General features: G+C 47.7%; 2 protein-coding genes across 4 annotated transcripts; one reads left to right on the forward strand and one right to left on the reverse strand.

Annotated features, from left to right (window-relative positions):
* Positions 1 to 17: 17 nt before the first annotated feature.
* atp2c1 (ATPase secretory pathway Ca2+ transporting 1) lies at positions 18 to 13,183 on the reverse strand. Its single transcript, XM_080471368.1, has 27 exons — positions 12,994 to 13,183; positions 10,948 to 11,052; positions 10,507 to 10,623; positions 9,899 to 9,988; positions 8,676 to 8,711; positions 8,520 to 8,581; positions 8,303 to 8,411; positions 7,689 to 7,844; positions 7,542 to 7,610; positions 6,841 to 6,916; positions 6,692 to 6,758; positions 5,952 to 6,076; positions 5,768 to 5,865; positions 5,484 to 5,579; positions 5,032 to 5,121; positions 4,801 to 4,905; positions 4,473 to 4,629; positions 4,217 to 4,387; positions 3,947 to 4,044; positions 3,782 to 3,832; positions 3,345 to 3,511; positions 2,971 to 3,039; positions 2,565 to 2,681; positions 2,340 to 2,487; positions 2,165 to 2,260; positions 1,917 to 2,058; positions 18 to 1,755 (listed from the first exon to the last, which is right to left on the reverse strand). The coding sequence occupies exons 1-27, from the start codon at positions 13,015 to 13,017 to the stop codon at positions 1,634 to 1,636; spliced, it is 2,763 nt and encodes a 920-aa protein (XP_080327494.1). The 5' UTR covers positions 13,018 to 13,183; the 3' UTR covers positions 18 to 1,633.
* A 2,239-nt stretch (positions 13,184 to 15,422) lies between these two features.
* Positions 15,423 to 25,910, forward strand: pik3r4 (phosphoinositide-3-kinase, regulatory subunit 4). 3 transcript variants are annotated; one of them, XM_080471367.1, is made up of 22 exons: positions 15,423 to 15,673; positions 16,101 to 16,823; positions 17,292 to 17,425; positions 17,818 to 18,028; positions 18,113 to 18,502; positions 18,895 to 19,029; positions 19,122 to 19,343; positions 19,485 to 19,658; positions 19,819 to 19,964; positions 20,132 to 20,335; positions 21,998 to 22,199; positions 22,546 to 22,637; positions 23,082 to 23,304; positions 23,411 to 23,576; positions 23,665 to 23,829; positions 23,912 to 24,123; positions 24,607 to 24,738; positions 24,821 to 24,921; positions 25,009 to 25,097; positions 25,198 to 25,318; positions 25,398 to 25,598; positions 25,701 to 25,908. In XM_080471367.1, the coding sequence occupies exons 2-21, from the start codon at positions 16,106 to 16,108 to the stop codon at positions 25,566 to 25,568; spliced, it is 4,008 nt and encodes a 1,335-aa protein (XP_080327493.1). In that variant the 5' UTR covers positions 15,423 to 15,673; positions 16,101 to 16,105; the 3' UTR covers positions 25,569 to 25,598; positions 25,701 to 25,908. The 3 variants fall into 3 exon arrangements, with proteins under 3 accessions (XP_080327493.1, XP_080327492.1, XP_080327491.1); XM_080471366.1 differs by having other exon boundaries at positions 25,398 to 25,910; XM_080471365.1 differs by having other exon boundaries at positions 17,818 to 18,502; positions 25,398 to 25,909.
* Positions 25,911 to 27,423: the final 1,513 nt, after the last annotated feature.

Consider the following 27,423-nt stretch of genomic DNA (forward strand, 5'->3'; position numbering starts at 1 on the left):
TTGATGAGAAGATCAAACAGATTCCGAGGCTGAAACTCGATAAATCCTTTAATAACACAATAAAGTCACTGTGTGTTTACTACAAAGTCAATCATAGTTCATCTCATGGTCTTCATTAAGTTATTCATTAAAACGCAGCGGACGATGAGAAAAAACATCCACGAACTACAAAAGGAATTTTTGGAAGCAGCAGCCGAGTGAAAGAAATCCGTCTTTACAAATAAATAAACATTTCCCACAATGCACCGGGGCATCTTCAGGCTGGTCCACCCCCCACCCCCAAAATTTTTTGATTAGCTCCCCAGCCAGAGTCTGGTTACCATGGTGATTCAGAGAGGGAGACAGACTGAAAAGAGTGGAATCACTGGGAAGGAGCACGCAGTGACAGGACTACAAACATGGGGAAGTTTTACAGTTCCTGCACATATTGACTGATTTGTTCAAAGAACTTTGTTTTATTGAACCTGTTTGGATAAATATCTGCACTTTTTCACTCAAAAAGAAGAGATTGTTCTACAGTCATTGAAGGTTCTCCTCTGATCTGTGATGGAGATACAGAAATATGGCCCAATCATTCACCAAATATTCCAAACAGTTTACCATAAATTGTTCCTTTAAATAATGTTTACTGGCACGGGACTACAAACATGGCCGACGGGTTCATAATTCTGAAGTTTTATGTCAAAATGAAGAAAAGACAGTGAATTTTACCGATGTGCTAACGGCTCTTTAAGGCACAGGATGAGTCGGCGGAACAGGAGAGAGGATCCGTTGATTTCAACTTAAAGAACCGTGTGCGTGAGAAGGAAGAGCAGACTGAAAAGAACCCGGACGAAGGTGAAACGGATGTTAACGTCTGACGAAACTCATCAATAATGTTTCCTCTAACCAAGGAAGACAATTAATTTGTTCCACTAAAGGTTTAAAAAGATCCATTAAAGAAGAAGAAAAACTTTGAATTCTTCATAGAAAAAAAAAAAGATAATTTCAAACAAAACTGTTGTGATATTTAAACTTTAACTATCTGGAACTGACATTTCATCAAAATGTGAGGAATGTGGACAAAACTAAAGTTCAACATCAAATCCAAAATGTTCAGATTAAATCAGAATGTAGAGGTTTAAGTTGTTCAGAGGGAAGGTGGAGAACCAAGATCTGAAGTCTCAGATGAAAGAAGTTTGATTCTTTGTTTTCTTAACTTCCTGTTTGGTTAATGTTGGTTTGTGAACAAAATCAATCTCAATTTTCAAAAAAAAAAAAAGCAGCATAGAGTTTCTGACGTTTTGCACCGTTGCACCTCCACCTGACAGACGCCCGCCCCGTAAATACCCCGTGAATGCCCCCTAAATGCTCCGAAACGCCACCAGATGGCGCCGGTCGTCCTGCGAGTGTCCGGCGAGCCCAGCAGACGTCCACAGGTTCAGAAGGAGCGAGGAGGACCCGGCGTCTAAACCGACGCCGTCCAATCAGAGTCCACTCCATAAAACGTCCCGCCTCCGGTCCCAGACCAGAGCTTCCCCCTCAAGTCCCAGGATCCCACGGGAAAAGCCCTCAGGTGCTTCAGTGTCAGCGGGTCCCTTCAGGTGTGAGATCCAAACGCAACCCCAGGGGCCTGTGGCGAGGGGGGCGGGGGTCATACCTGGTGGAAGCAGTCAGTGGGCGGAGCTCGCTGCGCTCTGAGCCAACGGTCCGCCTTCTTTATCAACTCCGACACCACACACACCGAAGAGGTGAGGCTGAGCAGGAAGAGGAGGTCTGAGGACATACACAAAAAAAATAAAAAAAATAAAAAACCATGACACACACACACACACACACACACACACACACACACACACACTCACACACTCACACACTCACACACTCACACACTCACACACTCACACACTCACACACTCACACACTCACACACTCACCAAACAAACTGAGGCTCTCGGTCTGGAAGACGTTCTGCAGCGGAGGGAAGTAGATGACGAGCAGCTGACCCATGATGGAGGCCAGGACGGCCCAACAGAAGGTTCTGTTGCTGCACAGCCCCATCTCATGGATCATCCGGGTCTGACCACAGGGACATGCGAGCAAATTGATTACAGTTGCTCAAACCAACCTGCAGGTGGCAGCATTTTCATCTGCTAATGGAGGTGAAGCATGTGGGCGGGGTTACCTGAGAGCGTGAGCTCAGAGCGTTGAACATGTCGAAGAAGACGAAGCAGGTGAAGGTCATGGTGGTGTCCCGAGGGGTGATGACATTGTCCCGCAGCTGAAAACAGAGGTCAGGGGTCAGAGGATGGGACAGTGTTGAGGGGACAGAAGTCAGAGGTCGTAGGGAGGTGTCTCACCTCCCACCAGAAGACGAAGAGCGTCCCGCTGACGATGATGAGCGCGGACACAAGGACCTTCACCATGAGGCTGCGGGTGATGATGCTGTCCCGCACGTTCCGAGGAGGCTTCCTGATCACGTCGCTGTCCACAGGCTCCACCCCCAAACTGGAGACGACCAATCACAATCAGCTCCCAATTCAAACTCCACCGCTCACTTCATTTCCCATCATGCATGTGGTTACCTCTGTGCTGGCGGCCCGTCCATGATGATGTTGATCCACAGGATCTGCATGGCGTTCAGCGGGTTCGGGAAGTTCATCAGCGTCGCCAAAGAAATGAGAGTCAGCGCCGCGATGCTCCTGAACGTGGAACAACGTTAGAACGTTTGGTAAAGGAAACCACACACACACACACACACACACACACACACACACACACACACACACACACACACACACACACACACACACACACACACACACACACACACACACACACACACACACACACACACACACACACACACACACACACACACACACACACACACACACACACACACACACACACACACACACACACACACACACACACACACACACACACACACACACACACACACACACACACACACACACACACACTTACGTGCTGAGCTGGAAGCAGACAAAGTTCTTAATGTTGTTGTAGATTCCTTTTCCTTCCTCGATGGCCGACCTGCCAGAAACAAAACAAACCACGCCCACAATCAGAAAAATATTCTGTCTTCTTTCATCGGAAAACTCAATGCAATATTCCTTTTACACGACGTTCTCAAGTGTGAACATGAGAACTTTGTTCATGGTTCTTTTACAGGAACACAGAACTTCTAGTAAAACCACATCTGAACTACATAGTTTCTGTCGAAACACGAACAGCTTTCAGGGTATGGTCGTTGTGGTGTAAATGGTGCCTGAGACACAAAGTAGTTTAGTTGAATAATCGTCTGATGAGATGCTGATTGGTGGAGGAGCCGGCCTCACATGATGGTCTGGAAGTCGTCGTCCACCAGGATCATGTCGGCCGCCTCCTTACAGACGTCGGTGCCTGTCTGGCCCATCGCCACGCCGATGTCGGCGGCCTTGAGCGCCACGGCGTCGTTCACCCCGTCACCCGTCATGGCCACCACAGCACCGATGTTCTGCAGGGACTGAAAGATGGAACGTTTGAATAGCAGTTACTGCTCTCTGCTTGCGGGGGGCAGCAGAGACCGCTGAACAGTAAGTACTCCGAATGAGAAAGTAACTGATGACTTCATGGAAACGCCTAAAACTCAGCTCAGACTGCAGGAGACTATTTAGACAGATGCTCTACCAGGTAACTAGTTACCTTCTATCTCAAGCAAATAGCAATATACTGTAATAAAATACAGTAACTTCCATACTGCTGAGGGTGTGTGTGTGTGTGTGCGCTGACTCACCTTGACGATCTTCAGCTTGTGTCTCGGACTGGCTCGATAAAACACAGCAGTCTACACAAACACACAGTTATCAGTGATGCCTTCAAGGACAATGAGTCAGACAAACAAACGACTGCAATGTTTCAAAGATAAAACGGATCAGCTGGTGTGTGTGTGTGTTCTCACTCTTGGGACGATGTGCGACAGCTGCTGCAGGTCGAGTTGATCGACTTCTTCTCCTGACAAACACTGACATCCTTTAGAGAAAAGACCCAGACGACTGGCTACAAAGACACAAAGAGACAGCCTGAGGCAAGAGGCACAGGGCACCACACGACCAGGCAAACAGCCAGAGAGTCAAGAGAGTCAGAGATCTGGAGAGTCAGGGAGTTAGAGAGTCACGAAGTCAAGTAGCCCAAGAGTAACAGAGTCATGTCCTCCTCCTTGTCCTCTGACCTATGGACACGGCCGTCTCCTGAGAGTCTCCGGTGATCATCTTGATGGCGACTCCGGAGCTGATCAGCGCCCCCACCGCCTCTTTGACCCCTGACCTCGGGGGGTCGATGATGCCCACCAGACCCACAAAGGTGAGTTTCCCCATCTCCGGACCGCAGGCGAAGGCCAGCACTGCAGGAGGAGGGAGAGGGTAAACTGTCTGTGTGCAAGTGTGTGTGTGTGTGTGTGTGTGTGTGTGTGTGTGTGTGTGTGTGACCTCTGAGTCCTGCTGAGCCCATGTAGCTGATCTGCTGCTGGTAGAGCTCCCTCTGCTGGTGGCTGAGAGGAAGTGTTGATCCCTGACTGTTGTAGAAGCTGCAGAGCCGAATCACCTGCTCGTACGCTCCCTTCATGTAGTAGAGTCCAGCTTTATCCTGACAGAAGGAACATCACAACACACACAACAACATCAGTCCTCTTTTCTCCTCACACGACTCTGATTTCATTATCATCAATAATGCAAGTATGTAAGTAAAGTGGAACATTACCAATAACTTGCACAGAACGTCTGCATGTGTGTGTTTGTGTTCATGCTTTCAGCTGACCTGCTGAGTCCGGTGAACGCAGCAGACTGCCATCCATTTCTGCTCGGAGGTGAACGGATGCTCCTTCACTCGGACGTACTCCTGACGCATACTCTCCATGCCCATCTAAACACACACACACACAGTGAGAAGATGACGTGATGATGCGAGTTCATGGCTGTTCTGCAGTTCATTATCTGCGCTTCACGGGAGAAACGGAGGGAACACACAGGATTTAACGATCAGTTTCACCTTCATGGCAAGAGCGAGGAGAGCGCCCTCTGTTGGCCGTCCCAGCAGGCTGTAGTTCCTGATGACCGAGTCGTTACACACGCAGCCAACCTGACAACACACACACACAGTCAGAGACGGTAAAGTGTCGTGTGCAGGTGGAACCTGTTTAAAAATTGAAGTGTTCCCAGATTGACCGGGACACTTTTTTGTGACAAACCTGAAAAATTCTCTCTGATAATTCCACATTTGCACACACAGACAAACACTTTGAGACTTCATGGCGAACTTTGTAAAAATCACCTATAGTGTGAATGAACGTGTTTATCAGGAAGACCTGAAGTGACTTGACTCTGCTTGATATTCACCACAGTGTGTTAACATAACATCTGTTTTCCCTTCGAATCTGTGAGTGGATGGATGTGACCTGCACACACACGATAAGGTCCCCAGTGAAGACGAAGAGAACTGACCTCCACCACTCTGCTGATTGAAGGACAGGCGATGCCGTGGACCACCTCCCCGTTCACCAAAACCTCTCCGGCTCCGTTATAACCGACGCCTGTCACCTGCAAGACCACACCCAGGAGAAACTCAACACATCTGAGGGCACCTCCAGTTTATCTCACCTCCTCTCAGAACAGGGGTGTGCCATGTTTCTGACATGTGTGCTGAGTCCTGAAGGACAAAACTCCCTGACATCTGCTGGCTTAGAATAAATATGGAGTGTGTGTGTGTGTGTTTCAAGGGTTCTAACCTCTGCATGAAGTCCATCAGAGGTAAAGATCTGTGTGACTGTCATCTCGTTCCTGGTCAGAGTTCCAGTTTTATCGGAGCAGATCACGTTACAGCAACCTGAGGGAGAGAGCACAGATCACAAACTGTATCGCAGACTGTGAAGACGTAGATCAGTGGACCCTTGGATCAGTCTGTTGGCTCACCCAGAGTCTCCACGATGGGCAGCTTCTTCACGATGGCTCGTTTCTTCACCATTCTCATGACGCCCAGCGCGAGTGTGACCGTCACCACGATGGGCAGACCCTCCGGGATGGCGGCGACCGCCAGGCTGAAGGAACCCACACGGACAGACAATATGGGTCAAAGCGAGCCCAGACAGGAACCTTACTGAGGAGGGGGAGGCAGGTTTTTCGAGAACATGACGGTGGAACCACAGAAAAAGAAAAAAATGTCCACATGGTGGGGCTACAGGAACCTCAAATAGTCTTTTTATAACGGCGCATCCGTGTGTCCAGTTTAACATCCGGGATCTTTATGGCTTGTTCCTTTCATTGTTGACACAGATGATATCTTTACTTTTCAACAGCCTCATCAAAACAGTATTACTGGCTGAGGATATACAATAAATAGTCGATTGGGTTTATTTTCAGCTTTTACTTTCTTCATTCTCCTTGTTACAAAACAAGAACATTTTCTTATTCGCATAGTTTGATGTGATTCTGCTCTTTCCTTGGACAGCACTGTGAATTTAACTGTTTGTACATGAACCTGCAAAACCTTCAAACGGTTCATAGGACATATTTAAAAACCAGATGAGCCAAAGCGCGTGTGGACTTTGGACATCATAAAGCTCCTCACAGGACCTTCCGCTGCAGCCACCGTGAGACAAAGGTGGGACACAGAGACGGAGGCTGTCAAACATTTGCAGACAGGTGAGGCGTACCTGACCCCGATAGTGAACATGTCCAGAGTCTTCTTCCCCTGCAGCCAGCCCACCAACATGATGACACCTGAAACACAACACAGGTCTAAGGACAGAGGGACAAAAACCAGAGGACAGAGTGAGGACGGACAGACGGAGAGCAAACTGACCAATGATCCCAAAGGAATAAAGCGACAGCTGTTTTCCCAGCAGGTCCATGCTCTTTTGCAGAGGAGTTTTCGGAGCCTGAAACACCAGAAGAGGAAGAAGACACATCTCTGCATGTTCTCATACATCCGGGTCGGCGACTTCTCAATGTTACGAATGTCAACGTTTCGTGTGAAAACACATCATTTTGCATTTTTCGTATCAAGAAGTTTCACGTCCAGACAGCAACGTTTTGAATACGATGTAGTTCTCTTGTGGAACCACTAGTGGGTGCTGTGTTCCCATAGCGCATGCGTGCAGAGACCAGTACGCTCTAAACATTCCAGTTCCTTTAAACTAACTTTCTTTACGGTTTTGTTCCACTAAATCTCCACATGTGATCCAGATGATGGTGCAGTAAATGTTTTACATTATGGTGGAATAAACATTCACTTTATTAGAACAGAGCTGTTAAATTCCAGAGAAACAAAGTCTCCAATGCGCTCGTTCTTCTGAGTGAACCCTTCTTGTGCATGTGCAGAACCAGTGTAGTGTAGTGTAACCAAGTTCTGTTTGCAGTGGCTGTCTTATCAACTGAGTCAGGAATCAGGAAACTGGACCTATATCTCCTTGTCTAAGTTCCAAGTGTCTTTGTCAGTTCATGATGTCCACAAGCTGAGACTGGTTGGTCTCCGTCTCTCTCTGTCTCTGGAGGACGACTCACCTCTTCTGCCTGCATCATCTTGAAAACTTCTCCAAACTCAGAGTTCTCTCCGGTTCCGATGACGATGCCCTGTGGAACAGCGCGACAGTGGATAAAGCGGCATTAGAAAGGGAACGCCTGCGATCGCCGGCGCCAACGCGGGGTTACCTTGGCTTTGCCGCAGCGCACCAGCGTCCCCATGAAGGCGATGTTGCCGCGGGAGGCCATGTTCCCGTTGGAGACCGGGGGCTGGTGGGACGTGGTCTTGGTGTAGGGGGTGGTCTCCCCCGTCAGACTGGACTCGTCCACGGACAGGTCGGTCGCCTGAGAGACACGCAGGAACAGGTGAGACTCTGCTAACAGGTGAGCAGGTCAAAGCTTGAAGACTTTAATCTTCATCTGAAGATCATTTATTCACTGAAGTCGAAATCTGTCACGTTGTTCTGCTTCCACACTAAATCTGCTGCTATGCAGCAGGCAAACTGTGCTTTGATATGAAGTGGCAGGGTTTGTTTTTCTGCCTCAACACTGCATTTTCCAACCCTTTTTTCTGAGATCTTGTTTTTTCCCTTCTTCACCCCATGTTCATCCGAGGACTTGTCATGTTTGTATTGTTTTCGTGTCCGTTATAGAAGTTCAAACCTATTAAAATATTGTTTAAAAAAACCTGCTGCTGCTACATGAAGCCTCCATCATGTGACACTTGGTTGAAAACGTAGCTCAGAAAATCCTCCTCACATTATGATGTCTGAGTGTGTGTGGGTGTGTGTGTGTGTGCATACCTCGAAGAGGCGGAGGTCTGCTGGGACCCTCTCCCCCACAGACAGACAGACGGTGTCTCCAGGAACCAGCTCTCTGGCCAGTAACTGTTCTAGATGCCCTTCCCTGATACTGAGAACACAGACAGAGTTGAAGGCAGTCCCTACCCTTGTGTGTGTGTGTGTGTGTGTGTGTGTGTGTGTGTGTGTGTGTGTGTGTTGAACATCAAACAAAACTCACCAGTGACATTGAGGAGGCACCAACTTCCCCAATTCTTCTAAGGACTTCTCGGACCGATACTCCTAAACACAAACGTACACAAACAGGAAGTGATGTCACAAATATTGAGAAAGAGAAATAAGCTAGATAAAAAAATTTTAAAACTATAAATCTTACCTGCACGAAGGCGACAGTCACCACGATGATGATGGCCTGAGAGGAAGAACAGAGTTAATCTGAATGTCCAACGAAGAAAGATTTCACACGTCGTTCTACATATCTGATCGTTCTGTTGATCGTTTCATTGGTTCTGTACGTTCAACTTGTTCTAATAGTGGCTGATCTTAATAGCTGATGTCTCATTCTTTAGAACCAATACAGACTTTCATCTATAGAACAACTTTAACCTGCGGTGGTGTTCCTCAGGGCTTCATGCTCGGTCCCCTAGAGTTTTTTTTTTTAATTCTATTTTCCAGTGAGGGTCCGCTCGTACGCAGATGACACACAGTTATCTGTTCACCCTCAGACGTTTAGATTAAAACTATTTCATTCAGTTTCACCCTGGCCAATCACAGGTCCTCCTGCAGATGCCCGTTTACGTTCTTTCTCGAGTCTCTTGTGTTTAATTTCAGCTTTTCATTGAGATGACTTTTCTCTGAAGCTTCAGGAGGAACATGCCGCAACACTTTTAACTACTTTTATAACAATAATTTTAACTCAAGTTAACTTGATTGAACTATTCGAATTTTAATTTGCACAATTTTTTCTATTATTGAGGTGAAACATTTGTCATTTGAAACAAATGTCCATCCATCCATCCATCCATTTTCTCCCGCTTATCCGTTTCCGGGTCACGGGTGTGGTAGCCTGACCACTGTCACCCAGATCACATTGCACCGATTAAGAACCTTTCCTGCGTGTGTGGTGAGCCCGGGGGAAACAAACATTTTAAATTTAAAAGAAATATTTTTTTTCATAAACGTGAAACTGTGAAAACTGTTTTTAAAAGGTGAGAACATTTATCAAGAGCCTTTTAAATAATATAATAAAAAAAAGTAAGGTGCCAATTTTAAGTGAAATTTTTGTTTGTGTGAAAACTGAACAATACCAGTTTAATATAAAATAATTGACACTTTGACATAAGTATAGTAAGAACACCTAAACATAAATGTATTTTAATTGAACTAAAAATGTGATTATTTAAGTAAAGCATTTTGATTAAAATTAATAATGTAAAAGCAAATGCAATTTGCTACCAAAATGTTTCCTCAGCACACTTCCTTTTGAAAGTCTCACAAACACACCTCGCAGTATTAGCAATGACATCATTCGCTGCCACAATAGTTAAAGCCTGAGCATCAGATCCGACTGCTGCAGGTCGCTGACGTGTGAAAACGTACCACAGTTATGCTAATGGCGTCATCGAACTGGTGCATGAGGACACTGATGACTGCAGAGGACAGCAGCAGCAGGATGAGGGGGTCCTTGAACTAGAGAGAGAGAGAGGGGGGGGGGGGTCATTGACTTGTACAGATCGAGAGGTTCCCTGAACCAAAACGTCTACCAGATCATTCATGCAGTATTTCCTGGTATGAAAGCCACGTCAGTATTCAGCCGTGATACGTGGCCAATTTGATGAGTCAAAACGATCAGAATGCAGCATTGCAGCAGAAAATTCTTTTTATCCACCTTCTCCTCTGAGTGAACGAGTTGAACTTGAAGAACCAGAACAATATTTAAGCCGTGTGTATTGGAACAAAAAACAAAACTCCTCCTTCAGTCTTTTCATTCATATTCAGTTCACTTCTTTAAATAAGACAGCGACTGTGGATACAAGCTAAACTAAATACAGTTACTATGGATACAGGATTACTATTGCAACAACACGTCATCAGTAGAGTAAAAGTAACTTGTCTCACAATCATCTAATCCTAATCCCAGCTCAGGTTCCTTATTCAAGGGTGAACAATCCCCCGCCCCCACCCCTCCCCCGAGACAGAGCCGATACCTGACAGATGTACTTCTTCCATAGCGGTTCCTCCTCGCTGATGTCAAACTCATTCCAGCCGTGGAATGCTCTCCTGCGGATCACCTCGTCCTGGGTCAGACCCGCCTGCAGGTCAGCCTGTGGACACATCCAGCAGAATCTCATCAGGACCGGCTAGAACCTCTGAGGTTCCGTGGAACCCCGAGGAACAATCGGGAAACCCGGGAACGGCACAGGGATGAGGCTTCGGATGGAACAAAATATGGCACCCATCCAAAATATTTCGGTATAGTTTTCAGGGTAAACAACTAAATAAATCAGTGAGTCGTCTGCATAGAATGCAGGCCCGAGTCACTGTGAGGAGCTGCAGACAGTCCGAGGCTCGTCTGGCGTTAACGCGAGGGAACTCTTCGGACTCGTTCGTGTTCTCGGCGAAACGTGGACGTGTTCGGGCCTCTGTACCTGCAGGACGTACGCGGCCTCGTTCACGGGGAGTTCACTGGCTTTTCTGGAGGTTAGTACTGGAACCATGTTCTCATCATCACTGGAAGGGGAACTCTGGGAACGCTGCAGGAGAAGAGAGACGGGGCGTGAGACTGTGGAGAACTCAAAAACAACACAAACCAGCAGGTTCTCCTCAACACTGTTACCTCTATAAAAAAAATAAAAAAGCGGACCTGGATTGCGGGCTCAGTTTTCCAGACTAAAACGTTGCAAAAAAAGGTTTTAGATGTTACAAAATGAGTTCCTGGAACCGGCTCTGCTCCTCAATCCCCCCCAAGAGGAAGCCCCGGGCCTCGGGTGGAGAAACCTGGCTGTGTAGAGTGGAGACGTCTGCAGGCTCAAAGTCTGCAGGACAGCGTGAGAACGAGTTCTCCTCACCTCCTGGAATGTCTCATCTCCTCTCGAGGTTACTGAACAAACACTGCAGGAGGACATGAGACACTGCAGGAGGACATGAGACACTACAGGAGGACATGAGACACTACAGGATGACATGAGACACTACAGGAGGACATGAGACACTACAGGATGACAGGAGGTTCTCTTAGGACCGGCAAGCCTGTTTTTTTAACCTTCCATCTTAATTTTAACTTTGTTCTGAGAAACCTGCAGAGAACCTCGTCACAGCGCAGATTTTCCTGCTGCCCCTGAATGCACCGCGCTCATTTGACTGTTGGTTTTGGTTAAATGTAAAAATTAGATGAGACTCTTCCTCTTCCTCATCACCACTCCTCTCACACACGCACACACAGACTCAGCTCCACACGTAGATCCAGACACATCCGGAACAAAGAGAAATATCAGTCTGGTGGAGAGGCAGAAGCAGAGACACCATCATAGCAGAGTCAGAAGCAGACATGATCCAGATACTCTGACAGGTTCCAGATCAGCTCAGACTGGAAGTGTGAACGCAGGTGGACCGCCTGGACCAGGACCAGAGGACCAGAGGACCAGAGGACCAGATGCTCATGAAGAGCAGCACAGTTTGTTTCCAACAGAACCGGCTAGGTTTCACACTGTTTGGTTACCAAACAGTAAAGTGCTTAGTAACACCATGTAAATAAAATCCAACACTTCACACACAGTATGCCCACAGTACTGAACTGATACCAAACACACAGAACAGATACTTCACACACTGTACAAAAATTATGCACACAGTACAGAGACACTTCTCAAATTGTACCGATACTTTAAACTGTAACGATACTATGCACACAGTAAAGATACTATACTACACAATGTACAGACACTATACAAAATAGATACTACACAGTGTACAGATACTACACACACAGTATACACTACACACACCGTACCCATACTACACACAGTACAGACAATACACAAACTGTAAAGATACTACACACACACACTATACAAATACTACACACAGCGTCCAGTTACTACATATTGTACAGGTACAACACAACCGTACCACTACACAACTATAAACAATTATATATGTACACACAGCTGATACATTTAACATTTCTTACATACTTCAAAGTGACATTACATACACAGCATATATTTATACACACTACTTATAATCAACACCCACACACACACACGCGCACACACTTGTAAACACACTGGCTGTTAGCATGTTAGCCTGTTAGCTCACCGGTTGATTCTTACTATCGGTCACAAACATCCTCCACAGCGGACACACAGGCCGACCCTTCGGTAAAAAAAAAAACACCCGCCCCGAGCCCCGGGGCTCCGGGCAGCGGTGTCACCGGGCAGCTCGGTCCGTGTGCGGGGCAGAGCAGAGCAGCGGTGCTGTGGCCCGGTGACAGTGGCAGGCTAACAACCGACAGAATGGCTCCGCAACGGCTTTAAAGCTACTAAACACGCCGGCCCGGGAGCTTCCGCCGCGGCCGGGAAACCGGCTCCGAACTGCCCCGTGTCCTCAGCGGGAGTGTGGCGCAAGTGCGGCCGGGGACGGGCCGAGGGCCGGCGTTACCGCTAGAGAGGAGAAAGGAAAGCGGGCAAACTTACCAGCAGCTCCCGTTTCTTCAGCATCTTCCGTGAAGTCCCACCGCGGTGCGTTCAAGGACCGACAGGAGGCGCGTTCAAGGACCGACAGGAGGCGCGTTCAGTGACCTGCCGGAGGTGCGTTCAGGAGCCGCTAGGGGTGCGTTCACGGAACGGGAGAAGGTGCGTTCATTAGGCTCAGAGCGATGTGACTGCCGGGAGGCGAGAAAACACACCTGGACATGGAGGGAGGGGAGGGGAAAGGTGCAGGAGGAAGGGCCGAACAAACCTGTTTGCATTTGCCAGGTTGTTTTTATTTTCTTTTGTGCTGAAGTTCAACTTTTGTTATTTTCTCTTTTGTAGCTCTTGCATTCTCAACGAGATTCACATGGTAATCTGATTACAATCATTATATTGTGTTCTTGATTTTTTATTTTTTATTTTGTGTATTTCAGGAGATGGTTTGCTCAAACAAAGGAAAATAACGTTTAAAAAGGACTTGGAACTGTGAAATCATTATTTTTGCATAGTTTACACATTTAGTGCCGTTATTGATGACTGAGAATGAAGATGATTCTTTAAATCTCAGCCACGTGACTCTTTTCTACAGAGCCACAAAAGGACACCTCAGAGATGTGTGCCACATTAACCCTTTAAAGGTCATTGGACTCTCAGTCTAAATAAAAACACAATCAAAGCTTATAACATGTCAATAAAAATCTGTTGAAAAAATGTAAAACCTCTTCAGAACATTTCCCTGGAACAGTTCTCTTTTCCATATATGGTTTGTTTAAATGTTTTTTTTACAATAAAGTACTCTGTACATTGTAAAGTTTTTTTTATCTTTGTTAACACAAAACTATCCAGTAAGCTGTCTTAATGAAAAATGTGGCTGTTTAAATTCTGTTTTTAATTCCGTGTCTTTCTTAAAGTTCTCAGTGGATTTTAAAGAAGAGATGCTCTTTTATCATAGCAAGAAAAGTTAGTTTTAGAAAATTAAAACTCACGATAAACCACCAGGAGAGTTTTAAAACTAACATTTGTGTGTGTGTGTGTGTGTTTGTTTAGTTGAACATCAAACAAAACCCACCAGGTGACATTGCAGGTCTGTTTGTGTATGTATGTGTGTGCTTGTGTTTGTGTGTGTATGTGTTTGTGTGTGTGTGTGTGTAAATGTGTGTGTTTGTATGTCTGTTTGTGTGTGTATGTGTTTGTGTGTGTAAATGTGTAAATGTGTGTTTGTATGTCTGTTTGTGTGTGTATGTGTTTGTGTGTGTAAATGTGTAAATGTGTGTGTTTGTATGTCTGTTTGTGTGTGTATGTGTTTGTGTGTGTGTGTAAATGTGTGTGTTTGTATGTCTGTTTGTGTGTGTAAATGTGTAAATGTGTGTGTTTGTATATCTGTTTGTGTGTGTATGTGTTTGTGTGTGTAAATGTGTAAATGTGTGTTTGTATGTCTGTTTGTGTGTGTATGTGTTTGTGTGTGTAAATGTGTAAATGTGTGTGTTTGTATGTCTGTTTGTGTGTGTATGTGTTTGTGTGTGTGTGTAAATGTGTGTGTTTGTATGTCTGTTTGTGTGTGTATGTGTTTGTGTGTGTAAATGTGTAAATGTGTGTGTTTGTATGTCTGTTTGTGTGTGTATGTGTTTGTGTGTGTATGTAAATGTGTGTTTGTATGTCTGTTTGTGTGTGTATGTGTTTGTGTGTGTAAATGTGTAAATGTGTGTTTGTATGTCTGTTTGTGTGTCTGTGTGTATGGGCATTTCTGTTTATGACATAAGACGTCTTTTTAGAACAAATACTTCAAATTCTTCAAATTCAGAGTTTCAAAGTATGTGTGTGTGTGTGCTGTATATTTGTGTATATTTGTATATTTGTGAGTATGTATGCATGTGTTTTTGTGTCTATGTGAGTGTGTCTCTGTGTCAGTTCAAATACTTTAAATTCAGAATTTGAGCAAAAAATGGCCTCAAGGCTCCGGGAAGGGGTCGTGTGGTGCAGCGGTGTCGTCATGAACCCCTGCGATACTAAAACTGCCCGTGAGGGTTATCATGTTTATTCCTCACATTTGCTGTTGTTCTGAAAGACATTGAGTACCCCGTCCAGGTTCCCTGTACTCATCAGTCTTGGAGTCGTGGCGTGGAAGGACCCTGACATACTTGGAGGTCAAGCTGGTTTGTAGAAATCACCTTCAGAGGTCGAAGTGTGTTCACAGGTTTGAAATATCAGATAATCAGAAACAAACCACAGAGTGTTAGAGCCTCAGATCAACTTGTATTGAAACACTATGTACAAAAAAAACATTGAAATCTTTGAACATTGTTTGTCTTGATGTTCTCTGAATGTCGGTGGTCTGTAAACGGCCGCAGTTCCATCATCGCTCAGAGTGGCGCATCCTCAAAATAGACGATCTACGCTGTACCACCGCTGACCTGCGGGGGCGCTTTGACCCGGATACACACAGGAAAACCCGGAACTGGCTTTTGCTGCCGGACTGACTCAGGCCGCTTCGCTCGGTGTTTTTCTCCGTTCCCGGGGCTTTACCGGGACTCTACCGGAGAGGCGGGAGCAGTGGTACGCAGCCCGGCGGAGGACACACCGACAGGCGGCTGCATGAAGGCGGTTCATCCCGCCGGTAGCAGCTGTTAAGCATCCCCGTGGGACACGAGCTAACGGCTAAAGCTAACACGTAAACAACAAACAGGTAAAAAAAAAAAACAATGAGAACATGAGGCGCGCGGCTCTGCTTCGACTCACCGAGTATTACTTTTATTACTTTGATAACTTTATTGTAAAACCAAAACAGATATTTACTGTCGATGAATGTAAGTCTGTTAGATTGATGGTAAATAAAGACTTAGATCACATGACTGCTGTGAAAAACAAATACTGTGTTGTATGGAGGAGGGGGCTGAAAGATGGAGGGTGGTGGGCTGAGTTCTTTAGACTCCAAAGATGGTTCTGCTGCTGCTGTCTTGAATAAAGAGTGGATTTATTTTGGGATCCACTGAATCTTTAATTCTTATTTATTCAAACTTGGTTTTTAATGTGCTCGCCTCACGTGTTTGTTAATGTGAAGGACTTTTGAATTGAAACGTTCCACACAGCTAATGCTGCCTTGTCCTGAGCAGACACGATGGGGAACCAGCTGGCGGGCATCGCCCCCTCTCAGATCCTCTCCGTGGACAGCTACTTCTCGGACATCCACGACCATGAGTACGACAAGAGTCTGGGCAGCACACGGTTCTTCAAGGTGGCGCGGGCCAAACACCGCGAGGGTCTGGTGGTGGTCAAGGTGTTCGCCATCCAGGACCCGTCGCTGCCGCTCGGCAGCTACAAGCAGGAGCTGGAGGAGCTGAAGATCCGGCTGCACTCCTGCCAAAACTGCCTGCCATTCCAGAAAACCTCACTCAGCGACAAGGCCGCCATCCTGTTCCGCCAGTACGTGCGCGACAACCTGTACGACCGCATCAGCACACGGCCCTTCCTCAACAACGTGGAGAAGCGCTGGCTCGCCTTCCAGATCCTCAACGCCGTGGACCAGGCGCACAAGGCCGGCGTGCGCCACGGCGACATCAAGACAGAGAACGTGATGGTGACCAGCTGGAACTGGGTACTGCTCACGGACTTCGCCAGCTTCAAGCCCACCTACCTGCCCGAGGACAACCCCGCCGACTTCAACTACTTCTTCGACACGTCGCGGCGCCGCACTTGCTACATCGCGCCCGAGAGGTTCGTGGACGGCAGCATGTTTGCCACCGAGAACGACCAGAACACGCCGCTGGTGGACCTTAGCAGCAACAACCAGAGGAGCCGGGGAGAACTTCGGCAGGCCATGGACATCTTCTCTGCAGGTGCACACACATCTGGATACGTACGACATGGAACCACACACAAACACACACATATCTGGCTACGTACGCACAGAGAATCTCATATATACATATGTCTGGTTATGCACGCACAGAGAACTACACACACACATAGAACCACACACACAGAACCACACTCATAGAAACACAGAATCACACACTGAAATACTCACATATAGACACGCACACATAGAACCACACACAGACAGAGCCACTCGCATAGAAACACACACATAGACCCACATTCAGACTTGGAACAACACTAATAGAAACACAGAACCACACACACACATAGAACCACACACACATAGAAATACATACAATCTATTCAGGCTCAAACCAGCGAGGACACATCACACCGGTAACTACACCAGGTGGAGAACACCTATGTGTTTGTATTCGTGTGCGTGTGTGTGTGTGTGATTGATGTGTGTTTGTGTATTGTTTCAGGGTGTGTGATTGCGGAGTTGTTCACAGAAGGGGTTCCTCTCTTCGATCTTTCTCAGCTGCTCGCTTACAGGAAAGGAAACTTCCAGACCGAGCAGGTCCTCACAAAGATAGAGGACCAGAGCATCCGGGAGCTGGTACGCACACGCACCCGCACACACACACACACACACACACACACACACACACACACACACACACACACACACGCACCGTTTTATGTGAAAAAAAACCAGAGGAACAGAAATATTCGCAAACATAAAAACAAGCAAACTCCGAAAGTTTCCGTCCACCCCAAAAAGTTGAACATTGTGTGTGTGTGTGTGTGTGTGTGTGTGTGTGTGTGTGTGTGTGTGTGTGTGTGTGTGTGTGTGTGTGTGTGTGTGTGTGTGTGTGTGTGTGTGTGTGTGTGTGTGTGTGTGTGTGTGTGTGTGTGTGTGTGTGTGTGTGTGTGTGTGTGTGTGTGTGTGTGTGTGTGTGTGTGTGTGTGTGTGCGCGTGCGCGTGTGCGTGTGCGTGTGCGTGCGCAGGTAGCTCAGATGGTCCAGAGAGAACCCGATAAGCGTCTGACAGCGGAGGAGTACCTGAAGCAGCAGAGGGGGCGGGGCTTCCCCGACATCTTTTACACCTTCCTGCAGCCCTACATGGCCCAGTTCTCCAAAGAGACGTTCCAGAGCGCAGACCAGCGCGTGCTCGTGATCCGCAAGGACCTGGACAACATCCTGCACAACCTGCGGGGAGGTGAGACCCTGTCAGACCACGTCAGACCCCCTCAGACCTCTTCAGACCCCCTCAAAACCCAGTCCCTGTCCTCGCTCCCTCCAGGCTCGACGTCTCAGGACGGACTCGACGGTTCTGGTTGTGTGAGCGCCCGGGAGGAGCAGGGCCTCCTGGTCCTGGTCTCGGTCATCACGTCCTGCCTGCAGACGCTCCACTCCTGTGACTCCAAGCTGGCGGCCCTGGAGCTAGTCCTGCACCTGGCGCCGCGGCTGGCCGTGGACATCCTGCTGGACCGCATCACGCCGTACCTACTGCACTTCTGCGGCGACCCTGTTCCACGCGTGCGCGCTCAGGCCGTGCGCACGCTCGCCAAGGTGCTGGCCCTGGTGAAGGAGGTGCCGAGGAACGACGTCAACATCTACCCCGAGTACATCCTGCCGGGTATCGCGCACCTTGCCCAGGACGACGCCACCATCGTGCGGCTGGCGTATGCAGGTGAGGGGGGGGGGGGCATGACACCAAGCTGTGTTAAATTGTTAATTTGCTTGAAAACCTTCAGCTTCGGGGGGGGCTATTGCCCCCAAGACCTCTAGAACAGAGCTGAAGTCATTACTTCCCATTGCCATCCCTGGTGGTGGTATCCATCTATCAAAACAGGCGGGGAAACAATGAGGATTTACAAAGTTCTAACTCTCAAGTTGAAAAAAAACAGCTACACTAAATCCAGCCCCAACAGTAACTCAAACTACAGGCAGGAAGTCCTGAGTGGGATTATTGATTGAAGAGTTGAATCTCTCGAGAACCTGTCGGTTCTGTGATCGGAGGTTTGTCTGCCGATGATTTGGGTTTAAGCTCCATTTGAGATGTTCTCTGGGTTCTATTTTCAGAGAACATCGCCCACCTGGCGGAGAGCGCACTGCGCTTCCTGGAGCTGGTCCAAGAGAACAACGTGAACACGGAGCAGGAGCTGAGCGGAGAGGACGTCGAGGAGACGCTGCACCCCAACGAGAACTACGACTCCGGTAACGTCTCCGCTCCCCGCCGCCGTTCATCCCCACGTCTGTCTGCTGGTCGCACTGTTTAATGTGTGTTTGTGTGTGTGTGTGTGTTGCAGAGCTGCAGGCTCTCCATGAGATGGTGCAGCAGAAGGTCGTGACGTTGCTGAGCGACTCGGAGAACATCGTCAAGCAGTCTCTGATGGAGAACGGCATCACGCGGCTCTGCGTGTTCTTCGGCCGACAGAAAGCAAACGACGTGCTGCTGTCGCACATGATCACGTTTCTCAACGACAAGAACGACTGGCACCTCCGAGGGGCGTTCTTCGACAGCATCGTCGGTACGGCAACATGGCAGAGACACACACACACACACATACACACTTCAGTGCTTGTTGTCGCTAACGTTGTTGTTGATAATGTTGTCGCTAACGTTATTGATAATGTTAACGTTGTTGTCATTAACGTTGTTGTTGTTGCAGGCGTGGCTGCGTACGTGGGCTGGCAGAGCTCCTCCATCTTGAAGCCGCTCCTGCAGCAGGGGCTGAGCGACACCGAGGAGTTTGTGATCTACAAAGCTCTGAACGCTCTGACCTGCATGTGTCAGCTGGGGCTGCTACAGAAACCTCACATCTACGAGTTCGTCAGCGACATCTGTGAGAACACACACACACACACACACACACACACACACACACACACACACACACACACACACACACACACACACACACACGCACAGACACAATGATTTAGTCTGTCAGGTACAGTTTTTTTTCCCAGCTGTCCCTGACCTGTTCTTTCCTGCTGCCTCAGCTCCGTTCCTGTGTCATCCCAACCTGTGGATCCGCTACGGAGCCGTGGGCTTCATCACCGTCGTCGCTCAGCACCTGAACGTGGCCGACGTCTACTGCAAGCTCATGCCTCACCTCAGCGCCTTCATCAGCCAGCCCATCATCCAGGTCAGGCTGCTCGTCCTCCTCCTCCTTACTCTGCTCTTACTCCTCCTCCTCGCTCTGCTCGTCCTCTTCCTCCTCATTCTGCTTCCCCACCTTCTACTCCTCCTCCTCATTCGGCTCCCCCACCCCCTCCTCCTCCGCCTCGTCACTCTGCTCTACCTCCTCCTCAGATCGATAAGGAGCTGGTTCTGCTGAGCGTCCTGAAGGAGCCGGTCAGTCGTTCCATCTTTGATTACGCTCTTCGTTCTAAAGACATCAGCAGCCTCTTCAGACATCTGCTGCTGCGCCAGAAGAAGCGAGCTGGGTCAATCCCAGAATGCCCTGCACCGGACGACCCGGCTATCGCTCAGCTGCTCAAGAAGCTGCTGTCACAGGTCAGGGACGCTCACCAACTGCGCTGTTAACAGTTTTTGGAGAACCTTGTGGAAAATGGAAGTTTTAGAAAAACAGGAGGAAGCAGAAGTTATTTTTAGGTGAAGACTTAATGATCAAAGTTACTACACCAGAATCCGCAAGGGAAGGATTTAGGAAAGATACCCGAGTTTGTTGACATTTCAGTGTCACAGAAACACCCGAAAATTCCCGACGCAACTTCCCGTTTGTACACTTGGATCTCGTGAAATCTTGTTTCGCACTGGATAGACGATTAACGATCGGTTTCACAACATTTAAGACTTGTTCTTGTGGCTTGAAGAGTCTTTCTTTCAGAAAGTTTGGCTCTTTTTTTGAGTTCAATTTGGTCAAATTGTTGATATTTTGGCTTGAGCAGCCAAATATCTTGGATATCCCAGAAGCCCATGTGGCAGGTTTCCCAAGATGGCGTCAATTAGTAAAACAAAAATACAGTTTGATGGCTACAAATTCGGGTTTGTTTTTAAAAATAGCGACTTTGGTGTGATCGATTTAGGCAACTGTGGGTTGGAAGTGAGTGGTGATGGTCTTGTTTTGGTGTGTTGGTTTATTTACTGTGCAGAAGTGATTCCTGTCATGGGAAGTATATTTCAAGACTTTCTTCTGGTAGATTAACTTATTTTTGGAACAAAGTCTATTTCAATAAAGATCTAACTAATAGGAACTCCAGGATATGAAGGAACTGCTTGTTCCATCTGGAGTCCACAGGGGGCGCTGTACCTCCTTCCAGCTCCTCTCTTTTCGAGCTCACTAACCTTTAAAATAACGACAGCATTGAGTTCCCTTGTTTTTAGTGCACTGTAAAAACATCACTTTTCATTCAATGGACCTCAACAGACTGATATTTCAAAACAAAAACTTGAATGATGAGGTAGCTTCTGTTTGTTTTGTTGTTTTTTAATGCCCTCGGAGACGGCTGGTCTCAGTGTTCTTACAGTGGACTCTGAGAGCCAGAAACAGAGTAATGTTTATCAGATTGCAAAGAGAATGTTTGCTAGAGGTCGTCCAGCGGGCTGTCAGATGTTTGCACAGTCTGGACGAAAAGGGAAAACATGAAATGTCAGTGTTTGACAGATGGTCCGTTTAAATCAAAGAACTTCTGGATCATTTGGCTTATTCAGACAAGAATAACACAGTTCTGCATTTTGGGTTCATTAAGAAGTTTGACTTGGATTGCAGATGTTTTCTTTGTCTCTCTCTCTCTCTCTCTCTCTCACACACACACACAGTCCTCTCTCCTCCTCCTTATCGGAAATTCAGAATGTCTCCCAGCTGTTCAGAGTTCTGAGGAAAAACCACAGAATTCTGTGGAAGCATGCATCACACCCCCACAAATGAACCTCTAACAACAACTCCAGAACAGTTGGGACGTGTGTGAAACATTTTGATCTGGATAGATGCCAGTGGAACCCGGAGTGTGAACTACATCAGAGTCACAGAGCTCGTGTAGGTTCTACCAGTAAAAAGACCCCATAAATAACAGTTTCCCTTGATATTTCATTGGAACAAAGTGTGAATACTTTCTGGACATGATGATGTTTTGTTTCTAAAGATTCCTTATGGGTTCCTTGAGTCTTTGAATGCTAATATTTTTCTAAAAGAAAATTGTTCTCTGGTGTTGTCAGGGGATGACGGAGGCCGAGGAGGACAAACTCCTGGCTCTCAAAGACTTCATGCTGAAGTCTAACAAGGCCAAAGCCAATATGGGCGAGCAGAACCAGCTGGGAGAGGCGGCGCAGACGGGCGTCATCGACCTCGCCACGCTCGGCATCACCGGGCGCCAGGTGGACCTGGTCAAGCCCAAGAACGAGGCCGAAGACAAGCGAGGTGAGGAACTTCTCCTCGACACCGTCGAATCGAGATCTGCTGGAAACCTGCGTTTGGTTGAGTTCCGCATGCAGTGATTGTCAAACATTTCGGAGTGTTGCGGCAAATCAATCGCAAAGAATAGAGAAAATAATTAATAGAAAGACATGGCTGATGTTCCGTGTTCATAAAGCAAGCAGGAAGTCCTTCGTCTTATTTTGTCAGACTCGGTACGTCTCCCTCATTCACCGACTTCTCAGTTTTCTTTCCGTGTCTTAAGAACTGTGTGAGAATGCAGAGCCTGCGATCATGGTTCTGATGTGTGTGACGGTTCTGTGTGAACTTGAACATGTGGTTTCCCCTGCAGCGAGGAAACACACCAAGCAGGACTCCACCATGAACGAGGAGTGGAAGAGCATGTTCGGGTCCCAGGAACCGCCGTCCTCTCAGCCCGCCATGGTACGTCTGACCTCTAAGCCAGAACGAATCGGTTTCCTACTCCTCGTGTAAAACCAGTCCAATGGCATCCAGAACCCCAGGCACCGGTACAACTACAGCCGAGAACCCTCTGAGAAGTTCAGACCCGGTTCAACGACCAGAAGTTAAAAGAACCTACTTAAAGATAATTCCGATCCAGTCTGAATGCTGACTAGAACTAGGTCAGAACCAGTCCAAGAACCGGAGAAGAGTCTGGATCAAAGGAATCACACGGCCCCTCTTGCAGTGTCTCACCTTTAGAACCCATGGGTTATGGGTCTGCATCGTCCAAATAACAAGGCAATAACAAAAGAACCAGTCAAAGACCAGATTAAATCAGCTCAGATCCAAGATCCACTCTGGTGGTCTCCGCATTTCTGTAGTGTCGGTTCTGCTCCAGGTTCACCAAAGCCTCTGTGTCCGCAGGTCACCGATGGGCCGGTGCCTCAGGTCAGAAAGAGTGCGGCGGTCCCGGCGGTTCCCGCGCTACCGTCGGTGGGCGGCGGTCCCACCTACCAACGCCGCATGAACACCTGCAAGGCGGAGCTGCAGCAGCTGGTGCAGCAAAAGAGGGAACAGTGCAGCGCCGAGCGCATGGCCAAGCACATGATGGAGAGCGCCGAGTGGGAGAGCCGCCCGCCGCCGCCAGGTAAGACCAGGGCGTCCATCCCGTAACTTCCACTACACGCCTCCACCTCCGCAATGGCCGTCCATGAGACAGGGGGCGCTGGCTCACCGAGGTAAATGTGTTTCAGGGTGGCATCCCAAAGGTTTGCTTGTCGCTCACCTCCACGAACACAAAGCTGCGGTGAACCGGATTCGCGTCTCAGACGAGCACTCCATCTTCGCGACGGCGTCCAACGACGGCACCGTTAAAGTGTGGGACAGTCAAAAGATGGAGGGCAAGACCACCACCACCAGGTGAGTCCCCCTACCCCACCCCACCCCCGCAAGTCAGTGGCATCCTCGCATGTTGGCATGGCCTGGTTGACTGTCTTGCGTTCTGCAGGTCGGTGCTGACGTACTCTCGTATCGGGGGACACGTGAAGACGCTCACTTTCTGTCAGGGCTCGCATTACTTAGCCGTGGCCTCAGACTCTGGATCCATCCAGCTGCTAGCAGTCGAAGCCAATAAACCACCAAAGTCCCCCAAAGTGCACCCGTTCCAGACCAGGTAACGCGTTCACAGGTGAAGATAGACCAGGTAACATGTCCACAGGTGAGACTGCATTCCTCCCCTGCCTCTCTGGTCTCAGGTCGTTGGACCCACAGGAGGACGGCTGTGCGGTGGACATTCACCACTTCAACTCGGGCGCTCAGTCCGTGCTGGCGTACGCCACCGTCAACGGTTCCCTGGTGGGCTGGGACCTCCGCTCCAACTCCAACGCCTGGACTCTGCGCCACGACCTCCGGCTGGGGCTCATCACATCCTTCAGCGTGGACATGCACCAGTGCTGGCTATGTCTCGGTGCGTCTTATGGATCCTTATCACGTCACCCGACTGATGCAGACAGTCCTCGTTAATCTCACACCTCTTGCATCTAGGCTAACAACCAGACCTGACAACCTAAAGCAATCGGTTCTAAACACTGTTCCAAAACCAATCAAAAACCAGTCCAGGAAATAGGCCAATAACCATCTCAAAAACCAGTTTGAAATTATGAAACTGGTGTTTTAGAACCGTTTTAGGACAGGTTTGAAAGACATGTCTTAAAGCAATTCAAAAATATGCCCACAACTAGTGCAGAATCAGTACTAACTAGTTGTAAACCAGTCCAAAATAACAGTCTGAACCCTGCTTTAAACCAGTCCAAGAAACTGTCCAGTGATAACCAGTCATAACAAACCCATGAACCAGAACAAAACCATGGAAACCCTGAAATGTGTATATTTAAATATCATATTTTGTACCCGTCCCTCAGTCCTCCTAACGGCTCCGTCTGTCTCACAGGTACCAGCAGCGGCACCATGGCATGCTGGGATATGCGCTTCCAGCTGCCCATCTCCAACCACTCCCACCCGGCACGGGCACGAATCAGACGGCTGCTGATGCACCCGCTCTACCAATCATCTGTCATCGCAGGTACCTGTACTCTGATTACATGTCCTCACATTAGGGAGTACTGATACTGAGCGTGCGTGCGTGTGTGTGTGTGTGTATACAGCTGTACAGGGGAATAATGAGGTGTCTATGTGGGATATGGAGACCGGAGACAGGAAGTTCACTCTGTGGGCGAGTTCAGCTCCGCCTCTGTCTGAGATGCAGGTCGGTGCTCCGTGTGATTCCCTTCTTCAAGATAGAGGAACCAGTTTGAAGTTGTTTGATCCCGACTTTGTCGCTCTCTGTGTGCAGCCGTCTCCACACAGTGTGAACGGGATCTACTGCAGTCCAGCCGACGGGAATCCACTGCTGCTGACCGCAGGCTCCGACATGAGGATCAGGTGTCAACATCTACACAACAGCTACACAACTACATGTCTACACAACATCTAACTAGAGTAACTGTGTTGTCCTTTGGCTCCGCCCCCTTCCTGTCTGCAGGTTCTGGGATCTAGCCTATCCGGAGAGATCGTACATCGTCGCGGGCGGAGCAAACGACTCGCTGCACTGTCCTTCTGTTCTGTACAGCCGCAAAATTATTGAGGGAACCGAGGTCATCCAGGTACAGACACACGCAACACTGTAGACACACACACACTCAGTGGGACGGAAATAACCTCTGACCTCTGACCTCTGACCAGGAGATCCACAGTAAACAGAAGAGCGGTGTGGTGGAGGACTCTCCTCGCCGTGGTCCGGAATCGCTGCCTGTGGGACACCATGACATCATCACAGACATCGCCACCTTTCAGACCACGCAGGGCTTCATTGTCACGTCGTCCAGAGACGGCATCGTCAAGGTCTGGAAGTGAGGGACCTCCTCCTCCTCCTCCTCCACACTGGTGAGCTCTTCTGGAGATAAAGACTTTGTGTTACATGATGGGAAAAGTAGAACAAACTACAAAGAACAGACAAACTTTTTTTCCCCCCAACAACAAATGGAGTCATGTGACTGAAGGCTACAGCTGACGGAGAGCGCTCTGATTGGAGGAGAGGAGGCTGGTCAGCTCAGAAGCTTTTAAACTCGGATGTTGTTTCCAGAAGAGAAGAAGAAGACGAGTTCAAGATATTCTTCAGTTTGTAAAAAAGTGTCTACATTTCATGTTCTCGTTCTGTTTGTCTTGTCTCATCAATAAAATCACTTTGAAAGTGTGTGTGTGTGTGTTCATGACTCACTATGCCACTCCTAGTTCAGGGGTCACCACCCTGATGTCTCCCATTACAGGAGCCACATCCGCTTTAACCCTCTACATCTGTTCCAACAAACTTTGGTACTTCTCAACCTTTTCCTATTATTTTATTTATTTAACAGGTGTACCGGTAACTTATAGTCCTGAAAATCCATCAGAGGGAAAATAATTATATATATATGGATAATTTAACATTTGACAGGATCTTTAAGAACAATACACACATGGATAACATGAGGAGGACATCTGGTCTTGTGATTCAGTGTAAAGATTCTGAATTTCTTGAAAGGTCCCATATTATATAGTTTTTGAACAATTTCAAATCGGTGTCAGAGGCCCAACAATGTATTCAAAGCGTATTTCCTTAAATCCAGGCTTGGTCCTCAATTTCAGTGTGAAAATCCCTCTAGTGAGCTCTACTGAGAACAGGCTGTTTCTGTGTCTGTCCACAACTCCTGGCCTGTCTCAGGGAGAAAAGCTTTCTGGTGTTTCAGATTAAGTGGTTTCCCTGTGAAGTGGTGACCCTTTAGCGGCCCTCTTTTGCTGCTAATAACAGATGTAAAAAAACCGGACAGAAATCTGTAGCTCTCCTGTCGAAGGCCGTTTAACAGCATTAACAGTTGAGATTTAAAGTGACTTTTGTGAGTCTTTTTTTAATATATGCTGTTGCAAGCAGCAGCGATGGCTGCTAAAGGAAGGGGGGTCACCATTTAACCGGGAAACTAATTAATCCGAAACACGTGACAACGTACTATTGTTCAAAGTGGCTTTATCACTGTGACTCGCATCTGTTCATCCAATTTGAACCACAATATAAGCAAGACGGCGAAGAAGTCTCCTGAAGATGTTGAGGTAAAAATTATTGTGTGTCTGAATACGTTAGTTTGGTCTTTTGTGTTTTTACAGTAACTACCAGGTAGCTAACGCGAGCTCCTGTGACCTTTAAGAGAAACTTGTAGTTTGTCATATTATACTTTCTTCACAACTGGAGCCTCATACACAGACTATTGGGACACATATTACCTTTAGAAATGTATTGGGTTGGGGGGCTCTAAAATATTGGCAAAACACCGTTTTTTTTCCCCATGCATATCCATTTTGATTTTGTATTTAGTTTTGTCATGATCACGTGTAAAATTAAACTAGATTTGATGAATAATTTGTGCATGACCGTGAATCATCAATCTTTCACTTTAATAAAGTTTCCAGCCTGCATGCAATTGTTATCCTCGCCCGTGAAGCGTTGGGGAGCTAGTCTTGAATGTCACTTTAAATCAGACCCCTGCTCAATTTCAAACAGAGAAACCTAATCGTAAATTTACCAAGAACAATAAGACGGCGACTCTGAGGAGCAGGAAGCTGATCCCAGATTCAGTGAGGGAGGCTGACACAGTCTCCCTCACAGGCATAAGACTGTCCAGTTTAATAAAGCTTACAGTTTGGGCTGGTTCAGGACCTCCTCGACCGTTTTCTAGTG

This window comes from Lipophrys pholis (genome assembly GCF_963383615.2).
Source record: "Lipophrys pholis genome assembly, chromosome: 9".
NCBI classification, from domain to species: Eukaryota; Metazoa; Chordata; class Actinopteri; order Blenniiformes; family Blenniidae; genus Lipophrys; species Lipophrys pholis.